The sequence below is a fragment of the Oncorhynchus mykiss genome, chromosome 17, assembly GCF_013265735.2.
Source record: "Oncorhynchus mykiss isolate Arlee chromosome 17, USDA_OmykA_1.1, whole genome shotgun sequence".
NCBI lineage: Eukaryota > Metazoa > Chordata > Actinopteri > Salmoniformes > Salmonidae > Oncorhynchus > Oncorhynchus mykiss.
The window spans coordinates 90,233,529-90,254,981 of record NC_048581.1 but is presented as its reverse complement, the minus strand read 5'-3'; the positions used below and the strand labels follow the sequence as shown (position 1 = coordinate 90,254,981).

General features: G+C 45.7%; 1 protein-coding gene across 5 annotated transcripts in view; it reads right to left on the bottom strand.

Annotated features, from left to right (window-relative positions):
• Window positions 1–6,235: 6,235 nt before the first annotated feature.
• LOC110494819 (dystroglycan) overlaps window positions 6,236–21,453 on the bottom strand; it is a 99,065-nt gene continuing 83,847 nt past the window's right edge. For 4 of the 5 annotated variants that reach the window (XM_036950950.1, XM_036950949.1, XM_036950948.1 and 1 more), the window contains one exon: window positions 6,236–13,536. In XM_036950950.1, the coding sequence (XP_036806845.1) occupies window positions 11,248–13,536 (2,289 nt within the window). In that variant the 3' untranslated portion in view covers window positions 6,236–11,247. The remainder of the gene's footprint in view (window positions 13,537–21,453) is intronic. The other variant, XR_005037106.1, reaches the window with a different exon arrangement.

Below are 21,453 nucleotides of genomic sequence, written 5' to 3'. Positions count from 1 at the left end.
ATCGGGGACCACTACAAGGGTATAGAATAGTGTTGATCGGGGATGATGGGGGACCACTCCAAGGGTATAGAATAGTGTTGTTAGGGGACCACTCCAAGGGTATAGAATAGTGTTGTTAGGGGACCACTACAAGGGTATAGAATAGTGTTGATAGGGGACCACTACAAGGGTATAGAATAGTGTTGTTAGGGGACCACTCCAAGGGTATAGAATAGTGTTGTTAGGGGACCACTCCAAGGGTATAGAATAGTGTTGATAGGAGACCACTCCAAGGGTATAGAATAGTGTTGATCGGGGACCACTCCAAGGGTATAGAATAGTGTTGATAGGAGACCACTCCAAGGGTATAGAATAGTGTTGATAGGAGACCACTCCAAGGGTATAGAGTAGTGTTGATAGGAGACCACTCCAAGGGTATAGAATAGTGTTGATAGGAGACCACTCCAAGGGTATAGAATAGTGTTGATAGGAGACCACTCCAAGGGTATAGAGTAGTGTTGATAGGAGACCACTCCAAGGGTATAGAATAGTGTTGTTAGGGGACCACTCCAAGGGTATAGAATAGTGTTGATAGGAGACCACTCCAAGGGTATAGAATAGTGTTGATAGGAGACCACTCCAACATTGTTAAAACATAAACATTCTATGCTGCTAGACAATGTTGTCAAACTGTTATGCGGTGAGTGAGGACCCAAAAGCGGTTTAACATAAACAGAGTTTCTTTAATAACGAAACACACGTAGGCTCAGATGGACAGGCAGATTCCGACAGGACAGGACAAGGTAAAGCAAACACGACGATAGTCTGGTTCTGGCATGAGATACACAAACGAGAATCCGACAAAGACAGGAACAAAAACAGAGAGAGATATAGAGACCTAATCAGAGGGAAAAAGGGAACAGGTGGGAAAAGGGGTGAAAGAGGTAGTCAGAGAAGACAAGGAACAGCTGGGGGAAAGAGGGGAAGAAAAGGTAACCTAATACGACCAGCAGAGGGAGACAGGGTGAAGAGTAAGAACAGGAACAGGACACAACATGACAATACATGACAGTACCCCCCCACTCACCGAGCGCCTCCTGGCGCACTCGAGGAGGAAACCTGGCGGCAACGGAGGAAATCATCGATCAGCGCACGGTCCAGCACGTCCCGAGAGGGAACCCAACTCCTCTCCTCAGGACCGTACCCCTCCCAATCCACTAGGTACTGATGACCACGGCCCCGAGGACGCATGTCCAAAATCTTACGGACCCTGTAGATAGGTGCGCCCTCGACAAGGATGGGGGGGGGGGGGGAAGACGAGCGGGGGCGCGAAGAACGGGCTTAACACAGGAGACATGGAAGACCGGGTGGACGCGACGAAGATATCGCGGAAGAAGAAGTCGCACTGCGACAGGATTAATGATCTGAGAAATACGGAACGGACCAATGAACCGCGGGGTCAACTTGCGAGAAGCTGTCTTAAGGGGAAGGTTCTGAGTGGAGAGCCAAACTCTCTAACCGCGACAATATCTAGGACTCTTAGTTCTACGCTTATTAGCAGCTCTCACAGTCTGCGCCCTATAACGGCAAAGTGCAGACCTGACCCTCTTCCAGGTGCGCTCGCAACGTTGGACAAAAGCCTGAGCGGAGGGGACGCTGGACTCGGCGAACTGAGATGAGAACAGCGGAGGCTGGTACCCGAGGCTACTCTGAAAAGGAGATAGCCCGGTCGCAGACGAAGGAAGCGAGTTGTGGGCGTATTCTGCTCAGGGGAGCTGTTCTGACCAAGACGCAGGGTTGCGAAAAGAAAGACTGCGTAAGATGCGACCAATAGTCTGATTGGCCCGTTCTGCTTGACCGTTAGACTGGGGGTGAAAGCCGGAAGAGAGACTGACGGAAGCCCCAATCAAACGGCAAAACTCCCTCCAAAATTGAGACGTGAATTGCGGACCTCTGTCCGAAACGACGTCTGACGGAAGGCCATGAATTCTGAAAACATTCTCGATGATGATTTGTGCCGTCTCTTTAGCAGAAGGAAGCTTAGCAAGGGGAATGAAATGAGCCGCCTTAGAGAACCTATCGACAACCGTAAGAATAACAGTCTTCCCCGCTGACGAAGGCAGTCCGGTGACAAAATCTAAGGCGATGTGAGACCACGGTCGAGAGGGAATGGGAAGCGGCCTGAGACGGCCGGCAGGAGGGGAGTTACCGGACTTAGTCTGCGCGCAGACCGAAAAAGCAGCCACGAAACGACGCGTGTCATGCTCCCGGGTGGGCCACCAAAAACGCTGGCGAATGGAAGCAAGCGTACCCCGAACGCCAGGGTGGCCGGCTAACTTGGCAGAGTGAGCCCACTGAAGAACGGCCAGACGAGTAGGAAGGACAAGCGCGCGGCGACGGAGTGTGAGTGAGTGCTTGCTTTACCTGCCTCTCAATTCCCCAGACAGTCAACCCGACAACACGCCCCTCAGGGAGAATCCCCTCGGGGTCAGTGGAGGCTACTGAAGAACTGAAGAGACGAGATAAAGCATCAGGCTTGGTGTTCTTAGAGCCCGGACGATAAGAAATCACGAACTCGAAACGAGCGAAAAACAGCGCCCAACGCGCCTGACGCGCATTAAGTCGTTTGGCAGAACGGATGTACTCAAGGTTCCTATGGTCAGTCCAAACGACAAAAGGAACGGTCGCCCCCTCCAACCACTGTCGCCATTCGCCTAGGGCTAAGCGGATGGCGAGCAGTTTGCGGTTTCCCACATCATAGTTACGTTCCGACGGCGACAGACGATGAGAAAAATACGCGCAAGGGTGGACCTTGTCGTCAGAGAGGGAGCGCTGAGAAAGAATGGCTCCCACGCCCACCTCTGACGCGTCAACCTCGACAACGAACTGTCTAGAGACGTCAGGTGTAACAAGGATAGGTGCGGATGTAAAACGATTCTTGAGGAGATCAAAAGCTCCCTGGGCGGAAACGGACCACTTAAAGCACGTCTTGACAGAAGTAAGGGCTGTGAGAGGAGCTGCCACCTGACCGAAATTACGGATGAAACGACGATAGAAGTTCGCGAAGCCGAGAAAGCGCTGCAGCTCGACGCGTGACTTAGGGACGGGCCAATCAATGACAGCTTGGACCTTAGCGGGATCCATCTTAATGCCTTCAGCGGAAATAACAGAACCGAGAAATGTGACGGAGGAGGCATGAAAAGTGCACTTCTCAGCCTTCACAAAAAGACAATTCTCTAAAAGGCGCTGGAGGACACGTCGAACGTGCTGAACATGAATCTGGAGTGACGGTGAAAAAATCAGGATATCGTCAAGGTAAACGAAGACAAAGATGTTCAGCATGTCTCTCAGGACATCATTGACTAATGCCTGAAAAACAGCTGGAGCGTTAGCGAGGCCGAAAGGAAGAACCCGGTATTCAAAGTGCCCTAACGGAGTGTTAAACGCCGTCTTCCACTCGTCCCCCTCCCTGATGCGCACGAGATGGTAAGCGTTACGAAGGTCCAACTTAGTGAAAAACCTGGCTCCCTGCAGGATCTCGAAGGCTGAAGACATAAGAGGAAGCGGATAACGATTCTTCACTGTTATGTCATTCAGCCCTCGATAATCTATGCAGGGGCGCAGAGACCCGTCCTTCTTCTTGACAAAAAAAAACCCCGCTCCGGCGGGAGAGGAGGAGGGGACTATGGTACCGGCGTCAAGAGCTACAGACAAATAATCTTCGAGAGCCTTACGTTCGGGAGCCGACAGAGAGTATAGTCTACCCCGGGGGGGAGTGGTTCCCGGAAGGAGATCAATACTACAATCATATGACCGGTGTGGAGGAAGAGAGGTGGCCCTGGACCGACTGAACACCGTGCGCAGATCGTGATATTCCTCCGGCACCCCTGTCAAATCGCCAGGCTCCTCCTGTGAAGAAGAGACAGAGGAAACATTAAACATTTCACATGACAAGAGACGTTCCAGGAGAGGATAGAATTACTAGACCAATTAATAGAAGGATTATGACAAACTAGCCAGGGATGGCCCAAAACAACAGGTGTAAAAGGTGAACGAAAAATTAAAAAAGAAATGGTTTCGCTATGATTACCAGAGACAGTGAGGGTTAAAGGTAGCGTCTCACGCTGAATCCTGGGGAGAGGACTACCATCCAAAGCGAACAAGGCCGTGGGCTCCCTTAACTGTCTGAGAGGAATGTCATGTTCCCGAGCCCAGGTCTCGTCCATAAAACAGCCCTTCGCCCCAGAGTCTATTAGGGCACTGCAGGAAGCTGACGAACCGGTCCAGCGTAGATGGACCGACAAGGTAGTGCAGGATCTTGAAGGAGAGACAGGAGTAGTAGCGCTCACCAGTAGCCCTCCGCTTACTGATGAGCTCTGGCTTTTACTGTACATGAAGTGACAAAATGACCAGCGGAACCGCAATAGAGACAGAGGCGGTTGGTGATTCTCCGTTCCCTCTCCTTAGTCGAGATGCGGATACCTCCCAGCTGCATAGGCTCAGCACCCGACCCGGCAGAGGAAGATGGTAGTGATGCGGAGAGGGGGGCAACGGAGAACGTGAGCTCCTTTCCACGAGCTCGGTGACGAAGATCAAGCCGTCGCTCTATGCGAATAGCGAGTTCAATCAAGGAATCCACGCTGGAAGGAACCTCCCGGGAGAGAATCTCATCCTTCACCTCCGCGCGGAGACCCTCCAGAAAACGAGCGAGCAAAGCCGGCTCGTTCCAGTCACTGGAGGCAGCAAGAGTGCGAAACTCAATAGAGTAGTCTGTTATGGATCGATTACCTTGACATAGGGAAGACAGGACCCTGGAAGCTTCCTCCCCAAAAACAGAACGATCAAAAACCCGTATCATCTCCTCCTTAAAGTCCTGATACTGGTTAGTACACTCAGCCCTTGCTTCCCAGATTGCCGTGCCCCACTCACGAGCCCGTCCAGTAAGGAGAGATATGACGTAGGCGATACGAGCTGTGCTCCTGGAGTAAGTGTTGGGCTGGAGAGAAAACACAATATCACACTGGGTGAGGAACGAGCGGCATTCAGTGGGCTCCCCAGAGTAACACGGCGGGTTATTGATTCTGGGCTCCGGAGATTCGAAAGCCCTGGAAGTGGCCGGTGGATCGAGGCGGAGATGGTGAACCTGTTCTGTGAGGTTGGAGACTTGGGCGGACAGGGTCTCAACGGCATGTCGAGCAGCAGACAATTCCTGATCGTGTCTGCCTAGCATCGCTCCCTGGATCTCGACGGCAGAGTGGAGAGGATCCGAAGTCGCTGGGTCCATTCTTGGTCGGATTCTTCTGTTATGCGGTGAGTGAGGACCCAAAAGCGGTTTAACATAAACAGAGTTTCTTTAATAACGAAACACACGTAGGCTCAGATGGACAGGCAGATTCCGACAGGACAGGACAAGGTAAAGCAAACACGACGATAGTCTGGTTCTGGCATGAGATACACAAACGAGAATCCGACAAAGACAGGAACAAAAACAGAGAGAGATATAGAGACCTAATCAGAGGGAAAAAGGGAACAGGTGGGAAAAGGGGTGAAAGAGGTAGTCAGAGAAGACAAGGAACAGCTGGGGGAAAGAGGTGAAGAAAAGGTAACCTAATACGACCAGCAGAGGGAGACAGGGTGAAGAGTAAGAACAGGAACAGGACACAACATGACAATACATGACACAAACAGTCAAAATCAATGTCAAAGTTTACCATCCGTTAGTGAACGTGTCTCAGTAATATTTTAGTGCTTCTACACCTGCATTGCTTGCTGTTTGGGGTTTTAGGCTGGGTTTCTGTACAGCCCTTTGTGACATCAGTTGATGCAAGAAGGACTTTATAATTACATTTGATTGAAATTTGATTGATAAACATTTTATCGGTATTCACATTCCTTCGTTTGAAAAGACACCGTCACCCTCCCCACGCAAACCTCTCTGCAATGTCACAGCTACAGAGAAAACACACGTGTTTCTTAAACCCATGTAAAGTAGCCCGAGGGATATATGTGACGAAAAGAGATGGAAAAATGCTACTCTTACCCAGTGTCTTTGGGTTCAATATGGGTCTAAGTTCATGGAAGGCTACCTAGAACAGAAAAGCAATGCTTCCTGCTATCACAGACAGATAGAGCTGAGTATGACACGCTTGTAGTTGCAGTTTTTTTCTAGCATTCTGGTACAAATGAAATGTCCGTCAAGGATGAAACACTCCCATTGGTAGATGACCAAACAACCAATAAGAGGTCACAACAATAGTTGGGTGAAAACGCTTTTTTTTTTTAATACAAGATTTCAACGTACAGTGTCTAGTGGCATAAATAAAACAATGTTATTTAAACACAGGAGAAGAGAAATGCATTTTTCACCATGCATTGTTTACTCAAGCATTCATACATGTGTACGACCCTCTTTTTCTAGGTTGTAAGTTCCCTGTGGTCAAGGACAATGGTCAGGCTTTTCCCAACCGCTCCAGATGGAAAACCATTTTCCTTCAATCTGCATTTTCCTTCAATCTGTCTATTTATCATCCCTCTAATTCCTCCCTCCTTCCCCATGGGGTATCATCCCTCTAATTCCTCCCTCCTTCCCCATGGGGTATCATCCCTCTAATTCCTCCCTCCTTCCCCATGGGGTATCATCCCTCTAATTCCTCCCTCCTTCCCCATGGGGTATCATCCCTCTAATTCCTCCCTCCTTCCCCATGGGGTGTCATCCCTCTAATTCCTCCCTTCTTCCCCATGGGGTACCATCCCTCCTACCTCCTTCCCCATGGGGTGTCATCCCTCTAATTCCTCCCTTCTTCCCCATGGGGTACCATCCCTCCTTCCTTCTTCCCCATGGGGTATCATCCGTCTAATTCCTCCCTTCTTTCCCATGGGGTACCATCCCTCCTTCCTTCTTCCCCATGGGGTATCATACGTCTAATTCCTCCCTCCTTCCCCATGGGGTGGCTTTCAGAGAGGCTAGCTCTTTGTCGTGTGTTTTAGCATGTCAATTGAACGTCTGTCTGATACGTGTGTTAAGACAAGCCAAATAACTTTCACTGCGCTGTACTTTGGCAACCATTTTGTTTGCGAACCAGAGGAGTCCCATTTTTATTGGGAACGCGGTGGGGGAAACAGGTATTTCAATTAAAAAAAAGACAAAAATGAAGGACAAACAGTGTATAATGTCCCCCTGAAAGCATTATGATAACCATATTATTCTTGTAATTATTATAATCATCACTATCACTATTGTTACTATCATCAATATTCCAATTGTAAGTACTAATTCACTCATGAATGTAAAAACTAAATGAAGAAAACATTCTCTATAGCGAACAAAATAATATACTAAAATATGCACCTTGAAGGGGTCTTTCGGGATGCTTTCAGTCAGTCCTTCTTGCTGCATATGAAGAAATTCATTTCTAAGACTGATTTTGATTTGACACACACACACACACACACACACACACACACACACACACACACACACACACACCAATCTCTACATTTCAAATGGGCAAAAAAAGAAAGAAGGAAATCTAATGAAATAAAATGAACAACACGGAAACACAGAAAAGCTAAATGAGATGGAGGGTAAACTCGAACAAAACGTAAAAGTTTGCTACACCTGAATGTTTATCCTTCAGGACAGCTATCGTGTTCTAAAAAAATAGAACAATGTGTTTTTGTTGTTGATTCCATATCTTTCGCAATAACCGTTTGCTAATATCTGAAATGTAACGCTGAAATGTAACTTGAAATGAAGCCCAACAGATAAGATATTCTGTCAACAAGGCATTTGAATCAGTTACAAATGAATGACTGCTATTACATTTTATTTTTTTTTGCATCGTTTGGATTCTTCTCCGTTAAGCTTCGCACAAATCAGATCATCATCTCCTCTTAATTGGAGTCAAATGGGAATAAATCCGAATTTGAGAAACACACGTCACGAACACGTTCCCTTACGATTTTAACACAACGTGTACGATTCACACGTACTTATCTTAAATCAGGATCAGTGTAACTAAGCCCGATTCTTCGCTAGCGTAATGAATGAATTGAGCTTTAATGCTGAAATGACTACGCCGCTTAAAAAATATACGCAAACCAACAACCACAACAACAACAAAACCCTGTCCTTGTACTATCTACTTACCTATTGTTCTATGAATCTCACCTCAAAACGTGGATCAAATCTTCATCAATCTCAGTAACTGTCATAAGTAACTATATATTTCTTATGTGACTAACTAACAACCCTATTGGGATAAACCATCTAGGACTATTATTGCAGTTTGTTCCTCGTCGGAAATCAATAGAGCTGAAGTGGCGACATGATCTGTGGACGCGCGGGGGGGGGGGCAGCAAGTTCTTTACATATAACCAATAAACTCCATCTGTATTTCATGAAGGTGAGTGTGATGGAGGCATTGAACTGAAAGGAGATCTACGAACATGTTAACCTTTTAGAACGTTTCCAGATCACAATGTGTCATCTGGTCAGATTAATAATACCGGTTTTTAGAATTACGAGCCAGTTATTGTGACAGGAATCAGGGAGTCTCAAAATGGCTGACAGATTAGAGAGATGGGATACACTCCTTAATGAAACCTCTACGGACGTACACATACTGACTCATCAATATGGGGAAGCATTAGAAAACCAATTATAACCGAAGCTCATCAATAAAAAATAAATCTCTATATTATAATGTACGGCAACATACCAAGCGAGATATACCATCATAATCCACTCTGTTATATATATATATTGATGATTCATTCATTCCAATACTATGGGAACTTGTTGGATTAGAATTTCAAACGTGTGAAGAAGGAAGAATTATCTGGATATAGATAGACAGAGGTCGGCTTCCATAATAAATGGACACTCAAAAAAGCAACACTTGGTATCTGGCAAAAACAAACTATGTAGGTACATCATCATCATTATGCGTGCACATCATCATCATCATCATTATGCGTGTACATCATCATCATCATTATGCGTGCACATCATCATCATCATTATGCGTGCACATCATCATCATCATTATGCGTGTAGTACATCATCACTCATCTAACCTGCATTGACCACTCACCACCACCACCACCACCACCAGGCAGCTCCTTACATTATTGCAAAGGGTCACTTTCAAAGTCGTTAGTGAAGAATTTGAACATTAAATAAAATGTGTGATTACATAAAATGGGTCCTTCCGACTGTATAACAGGAGGTACATTTCAATTCGACAACATGGCAAAATCAACAAAAAAAATCACTTGAAATAGGTGACCAATGAGAAAAGGTATATAATAAGGAATCAATTCTCTACTCTAAGATTTTACAAATTGCAGTACACTATTCATGTATTTCTAGATTTTTTTTTTAAACAATTTGATGCTGTATCAAAAACGTTGTAAAAAAATTAGATAGAGATTTTATCAACCATTTTTTTTTTCTGTGTTTTCTGGTAATCTTGTTATTGGGATATTCCCATTTTCTTTCTTTCTTTCTCTCTCTAACTCTCCTACCCTCCTCTCAACAATGACCTTTGAGTTGTGAATACATGTTGTATCCCTTTCGGGACATTCTCAATCACTCTCAACGGCCCTAAACTGTTTTACCGCATAAACTGTGAAAACAAGAGCATCATCACTACATAAAAAAATAAATTACCCTCTGTCTAAAATAAACTGCAGGAGGCTTTTTCCACATCTGATTTACACAAAAACATTATTATTATTTTTTTTTGGGGGGGGGGGGGGGGGGGGGGGACTAAAAATACACACAGGCCGATCCATCGTTATTTACAGAAGACACTTGTCGCATCACCATAAAGGCAAACTGGCATTCAAATGGTCAATGTTACGATCATATTCGGATCATGATACTCATTTTAACCCATTTTAAACAAGAATAGTAAAAAGGGGCATTGTAATTGTGTTTTGGGTGGCTTTGGGGAACTCAGGCAAAGTAAAAACAAGAAATCTGGTCATAACCAGGCCAGGGTAACCATCTGGTAATAACCAGGTCAGGGTACCCATCTGGTAATAACCAGGTCAGGGTACCCATCTGGTAATAACCAGGCCAGGGTACCCATCTGGTAATAACCAGGCCAGGGTACCCATCTGATAATAACCAGGTCAGGGTACCCATCTGGTAATAACCAGGTCAGGGTACCCATCTGGTAATAACCAGGCCAGGGTACCCATCTGATAATAACCAGGTCAGGGTACCCATCTGGTAATAACCAGGCCAGGGTACCCATCTGGTAATAACCAGGCCAGTGTAACCATCTGGTAATAACCAGGCCAGGGTACCCATCTGGTTGTCATTGCCTTCCATGTTAACGTTCACTAACCCTGACTAGGCCTACCTACTAGGTGTACCGTTCCTTTCTGATTGGGGGAAAAAGAGATCCTGCAGGCTATTTCAGTCAGGAGATCTGCTCCACCACCAAAACAATCCTATCTAATCTAATCTAACCTTAAAGATATAAAGTTTTTAAAAAAAAACAACCTTTTTTTAATACTAATTTCTAATTCTTCTTTTAGGCTACCCTTGTTATGCTCATCTTGACTAGACATTGTGTGAATAAGGGTAAAAACATACAATTAGTGTTAAAAGGCAATTCCTTATTGAATCCAAACAGCCACCGCCACATCGATCAACCACTGTGTTTAGCTGTCTGCAGGGTTGGCTGTCCCAGATCAACATGATTATGTTGTGTTTGTTTTCATTCATAGAACTCTCTATCTCATCATTAAAAACCTTTTTGCCTGCAGTGTGTTTGTTTATTGTCCTCTTGTATTATTCAAGATAAAAGAAGATTAAAAAAAGGCAAGTAGTTTGATCTTAAAGTCAAGTCCAAAACAGAAGAAAAGCAGAATCAAAAGACACAAAATAAAACAAAAGGCCATTTAGTTTCAAATGGAGAAAAAAGCTGCTGGGACAGGAGGGGCGTGTCTTCTCAATCTAGCTGTTCAGCTGTAACCAATGAGATGAAGAGAGACTGAATAGTGTCATTGTTGTGGCTATTGTTGCCGAGGCTACCACCTAGTTCTCCCTCCCTCCCATCGTTCAACTTTAACTCAGCCTTGATCAGATCAGCCCAAAACCCTCCCAACCCAAAATGTCCGAAGTTCATTGCCACTTTGCAGAGCCTCTACCCTCCTCCTCCCACCCCTTATTTCCAAACAGACAACACTGGTGTGAGATGGTTACAAGTCCCCCCTGCTTCCCCTCTCCTCCTCTGGAGGAGCCAGCTAACCTTAGGGTGGCACGTAAGGTGGTGGGGATCTGTAGGGGGTCATGTTCTTTGGACGAGAGCCTTTACCTTCCATGGGGACAGTGAAAGGGGGTGGAGGCTGGTAGGGAGGGGCATTGGGATCCTCATCCCTCAGAGCTGTGTACTCCCCCAGAAGGTCCTGGTTCAGGGGGGTGGTCTCTGGACTGGTCATGTTGGGGTACTCAGGCGGGGGCAGTGGGGGTTTCTCCTCCTGCAGGATGAGGGGCATGGAGGAGGACGGAGGGGGCTTGGAGTCGTCAAGCTCGTCTGCGAAAATTATGGGTACCCCCTTCTTGATGAAGGTAGCCTGGTCCTCGATGGTTAGCTTTCCCTTACGCTTTTTACGGTAGCAGATCATGGCGATGATGCCGGCGATCAGCAAGATGGCCGCCACCACTACCGCAGGGATGACCGTGTGAAGGTAGACGTCGTCCGTGCTCTGGCGTCCGGCGCCGAGTGCCGGGGTGACGGCCGGGGGTATAGGAATGGTGATTTCACTCGGCGGCACGAACATGTAGTTCCGGCAGGCGGCTGTCCCTTTGACCTTGATGTCGATGGGTTTGAATTCAGGCTCCATGGTGGAGATGAATGTCTGGGAGGGCCTTCCCTGGGCGTCAGAGATCCTCCTGGACATGGTCTGGATCTTCTCCTTGGGACAGGGGTTCTGCTGGAGGCTGTTGTTGGTCCACTCCACCATGATGGATCCCTTGGTGATGTTCCTCAGGGTGACCGTGCTGCTGTTGCGGTCCCCGAACGAGTACGCCAGTTTCTTGATGAGCAAAATCTTCTTGTGGATGTCGTTGGTCACCTGGTGAGGTTCCCCGTGGAAGCGAGCCTGGAACAAGACCGGGGACTTATCGTTGGAAGCCCAGCGGTTCACACGGACCTCAAAGGCATCGATTGCGTTCAGACCACCCTTATCGGTGGCCTGCATGAAGTACTCGTGCTTCCCGATGTGGTTTGAGTCAGGTAGACCGTACAGCAGCTGACTTGTGCTATTAAATTGTATCCAGGAATCATCTCCGACCACTTCGTTGTGGTTCATCCTCAATGTCAACCTCAGCTTGTCTGTCGTACCGTCCTCCTTGTCAAAGAAAGTATCGGATGGGATTTTCACTTCAAAATATGTGCCCACGAAGGCATTGACCTGATCGATGGGGTTGCGGAGATCTGGTTTCTCGTTTCTTGGGTCAGGCACGATGGACGACGGGGTAGTGCGCCTGGCTGGTTTGGCTGTGGTGGTCTTGGGCTCCCTTGGCATCGGAGTGGTCTTCGGTCTCTTTGGTTTCTTGGTTGGCTTTCTGGTGGCGACTGTGATGGGTGGAGGGAGTGTCGGCGTGGCTTCCACAACAGTATGCCTGGACATGGTGGGTTCAATGGAGATGGTACTAGTGGACTCCATCACTCTGGTTGGCAGGGGTGCACCCTGAGTGGGAGTGTGAGAATAAGAGTCTCTGACACGGATCGTGGGCTTCATGGGCAAGGGCACAGGCCCTCTCATGGGTGGGGCAGAGCTGTCTGTGGGGGCAGCAATGGCAGGTGACGATAGGGTGGGTACAATGCGAACAGGGGGCTCGACGACAGACGTTGGGGGAAGCAGAGCTAGAACAGGAGTAGGGGTATTGTTGAGCTGGCGCCTCACCCGTTTTGGGATATGAGGCTTCTTGTTGGCGATGTGCCAACCGACGACCGGATATCCCAACTGAGCCGACATAGTGCCCTCTTTAGCCGGCGCCTGGACGCTACTAATATTAGGGACGTTACTCTGGTCCAGGGAACAGCCCAGCTTCCAGGATAACAGGGCTCCGTTCTCCACCACCTTTTTGGCATTTCCTGGTCCGGCCATGAAGGCGGACATATCGAACAATCTGTTGTTGACCACGGGAAGTATCTTCATGTGTTGGAGCGCCACGCCAGAGAACTTCTTCATCTTGCCCAGCAGCTCCACCCTCTGTCTGGAGCTCATCTTGGTCAGGTCGGCATCCAGAATCACTGTGAGCACCGTCACCGGCTCCTCGTTGCCACAGACGAATGGCTCTACCTCGTTGTTGGAGTTGTTGGACGCTGACTGAATGGCTACCTGGATCGGGTCAGTGTCAGCGTGTTCCTCTGGGTGCACCTCGATGGAGAAGATATCCTGGCTGCCATTGGATGCGGAGACGGAGATATAGTGGACACCCTTGTCCTCACCCAGTGGTAGACCCTGTAGGACGTTTCTCTCCCAGTCCCAGTGCAGCCATGTTGGTAACGTCTCCTTGCCTGACTCAGTTATCTGGGGAAAAAAACAAAAGATAAAGAGTTGATAAGTCTTTTTTGATTCAATTAATAATTGAAGATAAAATACAAGAAAACAACATGAAAAATAATACGTTTACGCTCACAAAATTTGCACTTCTGTTCTACTCACAGAATGACTGTTTTCTTGATTGTGTCATAAATCATTCAAGATGAACTATGCATAAATCACTCCGCCATTTCCTGGTTGCAAAAATTCTAATAATTTGCCTTATTTCCGTTTATGTGACAAAACAAGCAAGTATAGTGTAGAGAACCATTGTATTCTCTAAAACACTGAAATATATTTTCAATAACCCAAAATATTGTATGTTTTAAGTTGTTTGAAGCTGGTGTAAAAAAAACAAAAGTAAAAGACAAAACATTTAACTTAAGAATAGGAAGCATATAAAGTAACACATAGAACAGATCAACCGCTTCTTAGACTTGCTTTCAATGAGAATGACAGATCTATAACTCACATTTCTATGCGAATTTGGTCAATTGCTCCCAAAAGTTACCTATTGCAGCCATTAATAACAGAGAAGAAAATAACAGGAGATCTTGTTGTTGTTTTAACTTTTGAGTTTATAAATAATAGGAGATGTTATTGTTGTGAGAAGCTGCTACTGAGAAGCTGCTGCTGGTGATTTTCTTCACACAATTTAAATGTTTTCTATTAGACTAGTGCAAAACAAAGTTTCTCTATAAGGTTAAAGGGTGAAATATAGTGAACAATTCACAAGATACAATTCATTTTAAAGTACATCTAGCAGCTGGAGAGCACCTTTACTTGCAGATCTATACATTTACTTGATCATGTGTAAATTACGTGTCCGTATTCGAGCGTGGGAAGGACGGTCATCTGAATCAGGGTAAGTTTGGCAGCTGGGGTGAAAGAGGAGCGATTACGATAGAGGAAACCAAGTCAAGATGTAACCTTAGTTTGCAGCTTTGATATGTGTGAGAGAAGGACAGTGTACCGTCTAGCCATACTCCCAAGTACTTGTATGAGGTGAGTACCTCAAGCTCTAAACCCTCATATTTAGTAATCACAACGGTGGGGAGAGGGGCATTCCTTCTTACCAAACCAAACCATAACCTTTGTTTTGAAGGTTTTCAGAACAAGGTTAAGGGCAGAGAAAGCTTGTTGGACCCTAAGACAGATTTGTAGTAGAGTGTTTAACACACAATCCGGGGAAGGGCCAGCTGAGTATAAGACTGTATGATCTGCATATAAATGGATGTGAGAGCTTCCTACTGCCTGAGCTATGTCTGTAAATTGAGAAGAGTGTGGGGCCTAGGATCGAGCCTTGGGGTACTCCCTTGGTGACAGGCAGCGTCTGAGACAGCAGCTGTTCTGACTTTATACACTGCACTCTGAGAGAGGTAATTAGCAAACCAGGCCAAAGACGCTCAGAGACACCAATACTCCTTAGCCGGCCCACAGGAATGGAATGGTCTACCGTATGAAAAGCTTTGGCAAGTCAATAAAAATAGCAGCACAACATTGCTTAGACTCAAGGGCAATGGTGACATAATTGAGGACCTTTAAGGTTGCAGGGACACATCCATAACCTGACCGGAAACCAGATTGCGTACCAGAGAGAATACTACATCAAGCCAGTCAGTTGATTATTGACATATTTTTTCAATACTTGATAAACAGGGCAAAATAGAAATTGGCCTATAACAGTTAAGATCAGCTTGATCTCCCCTTTAAATAAAGGACGCACCGTGGCTGCCTTCCAAGCAATGGGAACCTCCCCAGAGAGGACAGACAGGTTAAAATGGTCAGAGATAGGCTTGGCAATGATAAGGGATGCAACCTAAAAGAAGAAAGGGTCTAAACCATCTGAACCAGATATTTATTTTGTGGTCAAGTTTAAGGAGCTCCTTTAGGACCTCAGACTGCAGAAAGAAACTTTGTAGCGGGGCAGGGGAAAAAGAGGGAGGAGCATCAGGGCTAGTTGCAGTAGAAGGGGTGGGAGATGAGGAAATGTTGGATGCATGGCTGCGTCCAACAGGAATCCTGACTAAATGAAGTGGTGATTAAAGAGCTCAGCCATGTGCTTCTTGTCAGTTACAACCACATCATCAACATTAAGGGACATGGGCAGGAGGATGGGTTTTTTCTCTAGGTCTTTAACAATTTTCCAGAACTTCCTGGGTTATACACACAGACAGAGAACTGCTCCTTAAAGTAACTAACTTTGGCCGGATAGCCTGAGTGCACTTAATTCTCATTTGCCTGAACGAGAGCCAGTCAGCCTGAGTATGCGTGTGACGATATTTCGAAAAATGCTATTCGAGGTGGAGTAACTCAACCAGATCACGGTCAAACCAGGGGCTGAACCTGTTTGAAATTCTCATTTTCTTTATGGGGGCGTGTTTGTTAACAATACCACAGAAACGATTAAAAAAGAAGGTCCAAGCGTCTTTGACAGAGGGGGGGATCAAGTTTACAGAGGCCAGTTCGTGAAGGAAGGCTTGCTCATTAAAGCTTTTTAGCAAGAGTCTATGACAAATCAGGACAGGTCGTTTCACTGAGCAACCATTACGAACAAAGTGATCACTGTTTTACGGCTTAAAATCATTACAGAAAACATTATTTTTCTGATAACATCAAAGAACACTTTTCTGGGTGTTTGGAGTCATACCTTGTGGTATTGGTATTAATCTGAGAAATATTTAGGGAGTCCCATTGCTTTAGGACTTGGTCAGGTGGTTTAAGCATGTCCCAGTTTAGGTCACCTAGCAGGACAAATTCAGAGTGTAAAGGGCCAGGAGAGAGCTTAAGGCAGGTCAGGTACAGGCCAGTGCTGATGATGAATGACAAAATCCAGCAACAGTCAAAAAATAGTTATTTTGGAAAGTTTAATGCTTAAAACTAGCAAATCAAATTGTTTGGGGACAGACTTGGTGGAGACAACTGAGCACTGAAGGTGTTCCTGGGTAAAAATTGCCACTCCACCACCTTTGGAAGACCTGTCTTGCCGAAAAAGGTTTTAACCAGAAAGGTTAACAGTGTTCAAATCACTTTTTCTTAACCACGTCTCAGTAACGACCAACACATCTGGATTGGAACTGTGAACCCACACTTTCAATTGATCCATTTTAGGTAATAAACTTCTAGTGTTAACGTGCAGAGAACCCAGGCTTTTATGGGGAGCAGAAATCAGTGAAGCAGATATCAGAGCACAAGTCAGAATTGGGGCTAGCAACAGTAGATGGGCCAGGGTGTGCATGCACATTTCCATATACCATCAACAGTAATATATTCAAGGCATGGGGTAGGACAGGGAGAGCTTTGCAGTGTTGATTTCACAAACAAATCAAATGTTATTGGTCACATGCGCCAGATACAACAGGTGTAGGTAGACCTTACAGTGAAATGCTGAATACAATGGGTGTAGGTAGACCTTACAGTGAAATGCTGAATACAACGGGTGTAGGTAGACCTTTCAGTGAAATGCTGAATACAACGGGTGTAGTAGACCTTACAGTGAAATGCTGAATACAACGGGTGTAGTAGACCTTACAGTGAAATGCTGAATACAACAGGTGTAGTAGACATTACAGTGAAATGCCGAATACAACAGGTGTAGTAGACCTTTCAGTGAAATGCTGAATACAACTGGTGTAGTAGACATTACAGTGAAATGCCGAATACAACAGGTGTAGTAGACCTTTCAGTGAAATGCTGAATACAACAGGTGTAGGTAGACCTTTCAGTGAAATGCTGAATACAACAGGTGTAGTAGACCTTACAGTGAAATGCTGAATACAACAGGTGTAGGTAGACCTTTCAGTGAAATGCTTACTTATGACATTTGAATCAAATTAAATCGAAGGTATTTATATAGCCCTTCTTACATCAGCTGATATCTCAAAGTGCTGTACAGAAACCCAGCCTAAAACCCCAAACAGCAAGCAATGTGCAATAGATGATAACAATATCCTATTATACAGCAATTTAATCAGGTAACATGAATATAAAGCCGGCCAGAGGTGGGTAGAATAGGACGGGAGGCCAACAGTCCGTGTAACTAATAGAGAGTCAGAGTCCCGAGTGTGGGAACAAACATAGTCAGTCCCACGGTTGGGTAAACAAGAAAGTTCATAGTCAACAAAGCACATAGGATTCGTGGGACAATTAAGCACAAGAAACAACATATAACGACTTGGGCTTAGCCATTGTAAGTTTGGAGTAACTTGCCCCAACAGTGCGTGTGTGCTAGAGGTGAGTGAAACCTCGGGAAAGAGGGGGGAGTGTGGCGGGGGTACCTGTACCAAACAGGGGGAGACAACCAGGGCAGACAGTGAACAGATCGCAGGTGAAAACGGGGGTAGATGTCACACAAACTGCAGAGAAGCTTTTTCAGGAGGAAGATCCCTTGTAGAATATCCCAGCTAGCTAGCTAACGTAGCTAGCAAGTCTCTGTCTACCCTGTCTTTCAACGTGGAAAAGCAGGTCGTTAGCTAGCTATATCTCTTCAGTTTCGGCGGATGATCCTTTACGACATTCAAACAAAATTGTCCTGTGGCTGTTGTAATTTGGAGATGGCTAGGAGGATATCTTCTGATGTGATCAAAGCAACAATATCGTTTCTTATTGAGGTAATTTACAATTGAAGTATCCTGGCTGTATATCTGATTTCAAAATAGAGATGAATCCAGGGGGTACTGTGTTGTAATGACCGCTGCACAGAGGGAGGGGGCATCAAATGCCTCTGCATTTGGGTGGGAGGAGGCTGGAAAACTCTTCTGCCATTGTTGGGCTCAAGGGCTTTGACACCTCTCACTTCACACTTCAGTGCTAATTGAAGTTGCAGCTGGATCTGTTCAGTCCTAGTAAACTTGGTAGCCTTAACTTAGCATTCAGTCCTAATAAAGTACAATTTAACATTGTAATTTATTTTTCTTCTTGGCATTACATTACTCTCTCAGTTCCAGGTTGGATGATGTTTTCACGTTTCTTGTTCTTCTTTTGCTGGTCGTTGGTTTGCCAGAGCATTTGCTGTATAGACCTTGGAAATAAGAATCTTGGTAGTAGGAATCCTTCCAGGTAATTTTGTCCGAAATCAGGTTGTAGGTTGGAGTTTTGATTTGGAGTGAAGGTTATGTTGTGGAGGGTAGTATCCTGTGTATACAGTTGAAGTTGGAAGTTGACATACACCTTAGCCAAGTACATTTAAACTCAAGTTTTTTCACAATTCCTGACATTTAACCCCATTAAATATTCCGTGTCTTAGATCAGTTATGATCACCACTTTATTTAAAGAATGTGAAATGTCAGAATAATAGTAGAGAAAGTGATTTATTTCAGTTTGAATTTCTTTCATCACATTCCCAGTGAGTCAGTTTACATACACTCAATTACTATTTGTTAGCAATGCCTTTAAATGGTTTAACTTGGGTCAAACGTTTCGGGTAGCCTTCCACAAGCTTCCCACGATAAGTTAGTTGAACTTTGGCTCATTCCTCCTGACAGAGCTGGTGTAACTGAGTCAGGTTTGTAGGCCTCCTTGCTCGCACACACTTTATCAGTTCTGCCCACAAACTTTCTATAGGATTGAGGTTAGGGCTTTGTGAAGGTTACGTTGTGGAGGGTAGTATCCTGTATATGTCCTGGTGACATAGTGTTGTGGAGGGTAGAATCCTGTATAAGTTCTGGTGACATAGTGAAGGTTAGGTTGTGGAGGGCAGAATCCTGTATATGTCCTTGCGGAGAACATTAAATATTTTTGTAAAAACCTGCTGAAAGATGCGGGTGGCCATCTGCAAGGGGTTTTACATTTACTCCTGAGGTGCTGACCTGTTGCACCCTTGACAACCACTGTGATGATTATTATTTGACCCTGCTGGTCATCTATGAACATTTGAACATCTTGGCCATGTTCTGTTATAATCTCCACCCGGCCCAGCCAGAAGAGGACTGGCCACCCCTCATAGCCTGGTTCCTCTCTAGGTTTATAATCTCCACCTGGCACAGCCAGAAGAGGACTGGCCACCCCTCATAGCCTGGTTCCTCTCTAGGTTTCTTCCTAGGTTCTGGCCTTTCTAGGGAGTTTACCCTAGCCACCGTGCTTCTACACCTGCATTGGTTGCTGTTTGGGGTTTTAGGCTGGGTTTCTGTACAGCACTTTGAGATATCAGCTGATGTAAAGAAGGGCTTTATAAATATATTTGATTGATTGATTGATTTCTTCAAAATTTGATTTCTTCAACATGGGGTTTCTTCAACATGGGGTTTCTTCAACATGGGGTTTCTTCAACATGGGATTTCTTCAACATGGGGTTTCTTCAACATGGGATTTCTTCAACATGGGGTTTCTTCAACATGGGGTTTCTTCAACATGGGATTTCTTCAACATGGGGTTTCTTCAACATGGGATTTCTTCAACATGGGATTTCTTCAACACGGGGTTTCTTCAACACGGGATTTCTTACATCTTTTTTTTAGCGTGGTCTAATACAGTTAACATAATAACTTAAAACATTCCAAGTGGATGACGGAGAAATACATCACAAGGGGATTGACATTCAAATACATCCCCAAAAACAACCACTAACGCGTCCTCTGCTTCTCAACAAGTTAATGCTGCGGCTGATAAATCGTACAGTTGATAAATGATGTAGATACCGGCGCTCCCTAGATGGATCATTAATGGTCTAACCAATACACAGCCATCACCAGGGGAAGACAGGAAACAGCATATGGGCTTTTAGAATCACACACACACACACACACACAAACACACACACACACACATGTACTCACAAACACTTGCATGTAGGCCAGTACGTTGGGACACTCAGACAGACATGTACGTAGCCACACGCGCAGGAGGTGGACACACACACACACACACAGAGAGAGAGAGAGAGAGAGTATTAGTGGGTTGTTCTTCTCCTTAATGCTCCTACACCTCCTTAATGCTCCTACACCTCCCACCGCTGCATCAGAGCAGATGTGGCTATTTTGGAGAGAAACTTTAATAACTATGATGATGGTGGGTAATGTGGTGATGTATCAAAAAAGCTGCTGGGTGCCATCACCCGAAGATGATGAGATGATGTGTGTGTGTGTGTGTGTGTGTATGCGTGTGTGTGTGTGTGTCCGTGTGTGGGCGTGTGTGTATGCGTGTGTGTATGCGTGTGTGTGTGTGTGTCCGTGTGTGGGCATGTGTGTATGCGTGTGTGCGTGTGTGTATGCGTGTGTGTGTGTCCGCGTGTGGGCGTGTGTGTATGCGTGTGTGTGTGATGAGTACACAGCAGTAGGTAGCTGCTCTACCCCCTTTCTCCCCACTTTAGTAGTGAAGTTAATTAAACCAGGGGGCTGTTAATCTCATCAAAAGAGACTAACTCTCCTTTCCCAAATGGCACCTTATTCCCTATGTAGTGCACTACTTTTGACCAGAGAAATAGAAGATAGGCTGCCATTTGTGACGCGTTCACTTCCGGTTTGATGAACACTGTTCTGATTTTTTCTCATAGCCCCCAAACCCACCGTGACATTCAGCATCTTCCGCTATCAGCGTCTCTGACTATCAGCGTCTCTGACTATCAGCGTCTCTGACTATTAGCACAATCAGCGTCCCTGACTATCAGCGTCTCTGTCTATCAGCACTATCAGCGTCCCTGACTATAAGCGTCCCTGACTATCAGCACTATCAGCGTCTCTGACTATCAGTGTCTCTGACTATCAGTGTCTCTGACTATCAGCGTCCCTGAGTATCAGCGTCTCTGTCTATCAGCACTATCAGCATCCCTGACTATCAGCGTCCCTGACTATCAGCGTCTCTGACTATCAGCGTCTCTGACTATCAGCGTCTCTGACTATCAGCGTCTCTGACTATCAGCGTCTCTGACTATCAGCGTCTCTGACTATCAGCGTCTCTGACTATCAGCG